The sequence below is a fragment of the Pongo abelii genome, chromosome 8, assembly GCF_028885655.2.
Source record: "Pongo abelii isolate AG06213 chromosome 8, NHGRI_mPonAbe1-v2.0_pri, whole genome shotgun sequence".
Lineage (NCBI taxonomy): Eukaryota > Metazoa > Chordata > Mammalia > Primates > Hominidae > Pongo > Pongo abelii.
This window is the reverse complement of record NC_071993.2, coordinates 129763946-129771879: the sequence shown is the minus strand read 5'-3', so window position 1 is coordinate 129771879 and position 7934 is coordinate 129763946. Positions and strand designations below refer to the sequence as shown.

The following is a 7934-nucleotide window of genomic DNA, read 5'->3' as shown; positions in this document are numbered from 1 at the left end:
GAGTCACAACTTTGCTTCTTTTGGGAACTTGTTAGAGCTGCAGGTCCTAGCCCAGACCTGCAGAATCAGACTCCGCATTTCCACAAGACCTCCAGGAGATTCACATGCACATTAATGTTTGAGAAGCACTGACCTAGAGGACACTTCCCAGAATGTGGTGTGCCCTGAGCTGGTGGTTTTGTAGAGGAGACTATGATTTTAAAGAGCACAGCTCCTTATATAAGGTGTGGATCTCATGCAATGTGAAGAAGGAGCACCATTTCCACGCTTCAAGGCAGCTACCTGCATAGACTCAGCCTTGGAGTGAGGGAGATGGCCGATGGGTCTTTGGAGAGCCAGCCTCTGCAAGATCCACCAGAGGGAGCCAGAGCCCAGGGACGGCTGCAGGGGCAGCTGCGAGAGGGTGAGGAGTCCCCAGGGTTTTGTGGATGAGTTATTCACACACCCTCACACTTTTTGGTAGCCATTATAAAAATAAGCTGCAAAATATACTTAAAGGAAAATAAGGTGGAAAAATAAAGTTAATAAAATAAGGGTAAGACGTTAACAAACTTCAAAAGAAAAAATATCAAAGGTTTTAGAGAGTGACATAGGAGAATATCACTGTGAATGTGTGTATGTGTCTCTGTGTGGGTGTGTGTATGTGTATGTGTGTGTTTATGTGTATCTGTGTGTATGTGTGTGTATGTGTATGTATGTGTATATGTCTGTGTATGTGTACGTGTCTGTGTGTATGTGTTTGTATGTGTGTGTATGTGTATGTATACGTGTGTGTGTATGTATGTGTATGTAGGTGTTTATGTGTGTGTGTATGTGTGTGTGTGTCTGTGTGTGTATGTGTCTGTGTGTATGTATTTGTATGTGTGTATGTGTATCTATGTGTGTGTATGTGTATATGTGTATATCACCCCTACTTGAGGTAGGAGATGATTTTTTAAACAAGACACGAAAGCACTAACCATAAAGGGAAAGGCTGATAAATTAGAGTGCAGCTAGTATAAAAATAAGGACTTCCATTAATCAAAAGACACCTTAAAGAGAGTAAAAAGGTGAATTGCAGAGTAGGAGTTGGTATTTGCAACACATTTAACTGACAAAGGGCCAATATCAAGAACATATAAAGAAATCTAACACATCAATAAGAAAACAAAAACTAGAAAATAGTGAGCAAAAGACTTGAATAGACATTTCACAAAGAATAATCTCAATGGCCAATAGAAAAAGTGTTCAATTTTATTTCTAACCAGAAAAATGTAAATTAAAACCATCCAAGATACCACAACCAATCTACCTGTATTGGCAAGATGAGTATCAACAGGGGTTCTCATACACTACTGATGGGAATGTGAATTGGTAGAGAAAAGCATGCACATAATCCCAAGGAGACAGGTACAAGAATGCTCCCCAAATCAGAAACCACCCAAATGTAAGCAACAGATGACTGATAAATCATAGCATCATCATGCTAAACAACAATAAAAAGGAATGTACAAGCATATCAATAAGAGAATTGTAACTTTTTTTTTTTCCCATAAGAAGGGGCACAAAGCAGACACAAAGGAATACATACTATGTGAATCTGTTAATATAAAGTTCAATAATGGGTAAAACTATGTATAGAAACTAAAAGCCTGATATTTTAAAACTATAATACATTTAAGCAAATTATTAAAAACCTATGAACTATAAGTAGGTGTCGTGGTTAATTTTATATGTCAACTCGATTAGGCCACGGTGCCTAGGTATTTGGTATGATGTATTATTCTAAATGTTTCTGGGACGGTGTTTTTGGATGAGATTAACATTTAAATCGGTGGAGTTTGAGCAAAGCAAATTGCCTTGCATTGTGTGGATGAGCCTCACGAAGGCCTGAACAGAACAAAAGACTGACTTTTCCTGAGCAAGAAGCAATTCTGCCATCAGATGACCTTTGGACTTGAACTGCAACACTGACTTCTTCCTGGGCCTCTAGCCTGCCAGCCTACCCTGCAGATTTTGCACTTGCTAGCCTCTATAATCATGTAAGCCAATTCTCTAAAATAAATAATAGATAATAAATCTCTCTCTCATATGATTTGTATATATATATGCATATATATATTTATATATGTGTGTGTGTGTGTGTACAAATATTAATTACAAATATTAAGAATAAATGAAATATGTATAAAAGATAAAGGCTACAAGACAAAGAAATAAAGTAAACATGAAGTAAAAGATGAAAGACAGATGTGAAAGGCAGTTCAAGAGAATTTGAAAATGGACCAGGAGATGAGATTGATGCCTATGAATACAAGTCAGGACAAAACCAGGTAAAAGTCAAGAATAAAACCTAATGTAAAAACAATGGAGGGGAAATATCTGTAAAAGAAAACAAAGGCAAAAAGCCTGGGAATGACAATGAGAGAAAGAGAAGGAGAGAAGGAAGTGAGCTAAAAGCAGAAGTTTGTGGAACCAGGTGTGAGAAAACCAGACTTTCCCACAGCATAGAGCTTCGTTGCTGTGGTGACACCCCTCCCAGGTGTATCCTTTCTCACCCTCCTTTTCTCTGAAGTCTGGAGGAGCTGGACCCTGACAACGGCACCTTTACCTGCCTGTACCTGCTGTGGCAGGGCAATAACTTTTCCATCTAAATATCTGGAGTTGACCAGGCTGCTGATGCCCCATCAGCCCTGGACTATCCCCACAAGCCCATAGCCTGAAGTAACCTTAGTATCACTGTGTATTTCCTTTTGGTCTTTTCTTCCTCTTGCATATTTGTATTTTTACAGCATCCAAATTATACCCTATATAAGTTTTATATTCTGCCTATTTTTGCATCCCATTATGTCGTATTACTGAAAATTTTTTAAAGACTCAATTTTTAATGGGTACACGATATTCCATCAATTGGAGTCCAACAATCCCATCGATTGTTCCACAAATATTTGTTGAATGCATATGATGTGCCAGGTGTTGTATGGCTTGCTCAAGGTCACTTAATTAGCAGTTGAGTGTGGGACACATGGGAAAGCCAATGAATGCACTGCAAAAGGCATTTTCTTCACTGCTCAGAGGCCCTCTGCTGATGTTCAGGCTCACAGATGGTCCAGGTAACTGAATTTGCCTGTGTCAACTGGAAAAGTACCTCTGTATTTTAGTGCCTACATAGGTATGAGCACTGGCCCAACTCTTAATATCCACCTTGGATTTCTGGTAAGACAAAGGAGTTTTAGGACCCGTGTTTGTCAGCGATAACATGGCAATCTTTTTCCATGAGCTGCTTCTTTACTTTTTAAATTTATGTTTTCAAATACCTAATACATTCATGTGATTCTACATTCAAGACAATATCATCATGTATACCATGAAATGGCTCATTCCCACCACTTCTTCATCTGCTGAATACCTACTGTTTTATTAGTTTTTTGTGTATTATTCTGGTTTCTTTATGCAAATACAAATATATACATGCTTTTTTTTCCCTCCCCAACACAAAAGAGTATTCTAGAATTTATATATGTTTTCATCTTGCTTTTTGCATTTGATTATGTTTCTTGGAGTTATTTCCATATAAGTAAAGGTCTTCCTTCCTTGATCTTTTTGACTCCTATAGTCCTATACTCCGTTGTATTGCCAACTAGAATTCTCTGACCAATTACTGGTTAATGGGTATTTGAGTTTGCCATGAGGTTTGTCACCTCAAACAAAGTCGCACGGACCAACCTTGGGAGTAATTTATTTTGTACACATAACTGGGTGAAAGGGCAAACACATTTATAACTTTGATACATATTGCCAAATTACCTTCCGTCGAGTTTTGGCAACATCCATTCCCACCAGTGCCACTCTTAACCACACCTTTGAACAGGGACTCAGGACAATTGTTTATTGAGTTAGCAAACTGAGCATCTGCCCTACACCATGCCCTATGCTGACAACCACACACCAAAGAATAAGATGCTGTTGGTACCTTCTTTCAATAGAGGGAGAGACAGACTTACCAAGAAATCTGACTTACCAAGCAAGTCAGTATGTGAGAAAGCACCATAGCATGATGCAGAAAGTGCTATGAGAACATGGACAAAGGGTGGTTTATTCTGCAGGGAGACATGCAGAGGAAGCAACAATTAAGCTGAGTCTTGAGAGACAAGCAAGTTGCCAAGGATAAGAGAGTTATTCAACACATGAGGGGACTGTGAACAATAGCTTAGATGCTTGTTTTGAGAATGATGGATAGTGTGGCATTGATCAAGCATGAGGAGCTAAGGCTGAAGAGACTAGTGAAAGCCAGTGACAGAGATTTTGGTTGACTGAGTCTTCCTCTTGTGAAAACTGAGCAGTCTTGTGGGTTTGTCAGTGGCAGTGACATGGTCAGATTGCCTCCCAGCCACATTCTCTATCCATTCTCTTCCTCTGGACTCCAACACACCAGGAGCCTGGTAGTGTGTGTCCATTTCACCCCAGGGGACCATTCAATGTCTTAAACTCAGACCTCACAATAGCCCCCAGGTAAGCCAGTTATGATGCAAGAAATGTTTGTGACTTACCCTCGGGCCCTCATCACATTGTCTTAGAAACAAACTCCAGGCATGAACACCTCCCGTCCTAGCTTATTGCTGGAGTATGATCAGAGAATGGAAGAATGACTGTCAGAGGATTGAAAAACAGACGGCTCGTGACACAATGGTCCAAGAAAGGAAGAATGAAAAGCCAGTTAGAATATTTAATACCAACTATTCCTTTCAGGATCAAGCCCCAATGTGTTGCCAAGAGGATCTGAGTTCCGCTTCACCGTTGCGGTGAGTCTGACTTGCACTTTAGTCTGTCCATGTCAGAAAGAGGCCAAGTGCAGGAGCTTACCCAGTGGCTACAGAAACCCCTGCTCATGGCGGCCTCAGCCTGGCTAGTGTAGAATAACCCTTTATGAGCCTTCCCACTCCAGGAGGGAAAAGTAGGAAGAGCCTTTCCAGAATTCTGATACTCCTGCTTCTCTTCTTTCAGGATATGGAGCAAATTCTACAGACCAGACCCACAGATTGCCCTTGGGAAATACTCCCCCTTGGAAAAAGAGATCCTAGTAAGTGTCCCACAGTTTTCACATGGAGAGGCCCCACTGAAGCCAGCCAGTTTAGCTAGGGGGAGCCAAAGGTTCAGAAACCACCAGTAACAGAGCCGCCTCTCAAACAGTAGACTCACATTGGTTGAATCTGCTAGTGGCTTCCCCACTTGCACAGCAAAATACCCTTATTGACAAGTCCCACTTACAAATATAAGTAAATAACAAACGTTGAAACAGTTATTTCTTCAGCTCCTACCTTGCGCTGGTCACTTTCATTTGTGTTGTCTTGTCGAGGCTTCACCATGACCCTGTAAAGTCAATAAAATTATTCTGAATTCATTGTAGGTCAAAGGGAAGACAGGATTTGAACCCAAGGTTATCTGACCCCAAAGGTTCACCTGTTTTCCACTACAGTGGGGCTCAAACACTTTCCACAATGGAGGGAGAACCAGCCACTAGCGAATTGTTTCTGTGGGTGCCACCTGCCCCTGTGCTCTTGAGATTTTAATAATCCTTTCTCCATTGTCAGCGTCTAGGTGGCATTCACACCATAGCAGCAAGAAGGCTTTTGGCTTACAAGCAAGAGGAAGAATGCAGAATGCTCAAGGAACTACAGTTGCTGTCTCCGGACTACAAACGGGCAATGGAGTATAAAAAGGAACATTCCTCTCCTTGTGCTATTTGTGTACCCCTAGAAAAAATATGGACAGCAAAGGTGATTGTGCCCCTGGAGGCATTTAAAATGCCACAACGCGAGCAGGTGAATGTCAGTAAGCACATAGAGAGAATGAGGCTTGCTCGGGCTCTGGGAAATCATCAGCTTTTACCCTACATTGAAAGGTTTACACGCTCCTCATTTCTGTCTGGGGTGGGCCTGGGTCCAATGGCAAAAAATAAGGCCAGACGAAAGGAAGACAACTATGACACCCATAATTGTGACGATGCCAACCAAGATAAGAAAGAGGAGGCAGAGGGAAAAAACACAAAAAGACGAGAAATAAAAATGAATGTAGTTTTCAAGTCAAAAGAACCAAAAAAATGTTTAACATACCATGGAAATGATCGCAAATCATTCCTCCCTACAAAGAAACCGGAACGGTCCATCACAGGCCTAACAAACCGAAATCTTTTCTGCATATCAGAATTCCCTGGTGACTTAATGCTAATGAATCAGGATTTTATATCACGGAGAGACCACTTCAGTGATCTGGTCAAGACCCACAGCCTGGAAGAAGAGAGTATCTGGAAAGAGCGCATGCGTAAAGCAACTCCTTATCATTATTAAAGTTTTATTTGTTGCCTAGGGTAACCACGTGTACTAGTCCTTATTATTCCCATCAGCTGTGCCCCAGGCTACTTGCCACTCCATCTTATATTGGGATTTGGGCTTCCCCTGCCCAATCTCCAGGAGGGCCTCAAGGTAAGACCTACCTGCCGAGGTTTCCTGACCTCAGGCAACTCTTGGCTGTCGCTCCCACCCTCAGCAACAGCCCAGGCCTTCTCCTAACCTACTCCCATTGGGGTGTGTGTCTGTTATCTATGTCCATGAAACAAATCAACCCCAAATTTAGTGGCTTAAAACAACAATCATTAATTTTGCTTGTAATTTTGTGGGTTAGCAATTTAAGCTGGGCTCAGCTGGGCGCCTCTCCTGATCTCACCTGGGTTCCTCATGTGTCTGTAGTTAACTGCAGGTAAATTAGTTGACTCTCCTTCTGGGAACTGACAGCTATCAACTGGGTCCATGGGGGTGACTGGGCCACATTTTTCCTCCCTCCAGTAGGCTAGCCCAGGCTTGTTCACAGAGTCATTATGGGGCCCAAGAGGGTAAGTGGAAGTTTGCAAGGCCTCTTAAGATCGAGGCTCATAACTGGCACACTGTCACTTTTGCCACATTTCTGTTGTCCAAAGCAAGATCTGAGGCCAGCCTAGATGCAAGAGGGGGTAGACGAACTTTATCCCTTGATGAGAGGCCACACTGCAAAAGGCATGAAGACAAAGAAGTGGGAATATTTGGAACCATTATACAGTCAATAGCAGAGTCCCTGGAACTGGGAGCAGCCTGTAGTACAACCGAAGAAAAGAACGCTATGCCCACATCTAAAAGTTGGAGGTCTATTTCATGCTCTCCACTTCCTGCCCAGGCATACAGCTTCTGCCCTGGAAGGCAGAGCCAGCCCTTTCCAGCCTTATTTCTTTGCTACCCTCGTCTTCAATGCAGCCAGGCGGTCCACACCCTCCCCATCAAGTCAAGTGCAGCCACAGGGCAGGCATGGCTGTAGCATGCACAGTTCCTTTGGGCATGTCAGGAGCAGGTACCAAATGTCTCTGAGGTCACTATTGCTGCTCCTATCAAGGCTTTGCCTGTGCCCCAATGTGGCAGATATAGTAGACAACAACTAGGGTAGTCAGACTTTACCAAGATGGAGCTCTTGTTTCTTACAGATGCTTGGCCATCAACAAGGAGGGTGGCTCAGAGAAGGGCTGACCCTTCCAGGTTTGCTTCAAAATATGAAAATGGGATCTCATGGGAGGAAAGAATTTGAAGCCAGGATTTTTCTAGCCTCTTCCCTGTACACTGCCTCCTCTAAATGGACACACACACACATAGACAATGCCAAGGGAACTTGCTTATTGTGCAGTTCTCATGACAAGTCTTAAGTTTTCACCAATGACCCTCATACCTGCTCTGAGCCACACTCACAACCAGCCACCAACTCATAGCCACTCTGTCAGACTTTCATGGCTAGCACAGACTTCATCAAATTCAAAGCACACATAGCCTGTATAGAACCTGGACATGTCAGTCCAATCTCGTTCCCTCCTTTCCCAGTAATCAAGACAGAAGACAGCTGGCCATTGTCCATGACCTCAGGGAACTGTTCCAAATTGT

The 7934-nt window shown here is 42.5% G+C and overlaps 1 protein-coding gene across 2 annotated transcripts; it reads left to right on the top strand.

The window, feature by feature from the left end:
• The first annotated feature begins 4121 nt into the window (after positions 1–4121).
• On the top strand, positions 4122–6350 carry C8H10orf120 (chromosome 8 C10orf120 homolog). Of its 2 annotated transcripts, XM_054522992.2 has the most exons (4): positions 4536–4781; positions 4984–5059; positions 5571–5801; positions 6184–6350. In XM_054522992.2, the coding sequence occupies exons 1-4, from the start codon at positions 4606–4608 to the stop codon at positions 6199–6201; spliced, it is 501 nt and encodes a 166-aa protein (XP_054378967.1). In that variant the 5' UTR covers positions 4536–4605; the 3' UTR covers positions 6202–6350. The 2 variants fall into 2 exon arrangements, with proteins under 2 accessions (XP_002821268.1, XP_054378967.1); XM_002821222.4 differs by having other exon boundaries at positions 4122–4781; positions 5571–6350.
• Positions 6351–7934: the final 1584 nt, after the last annotated feature.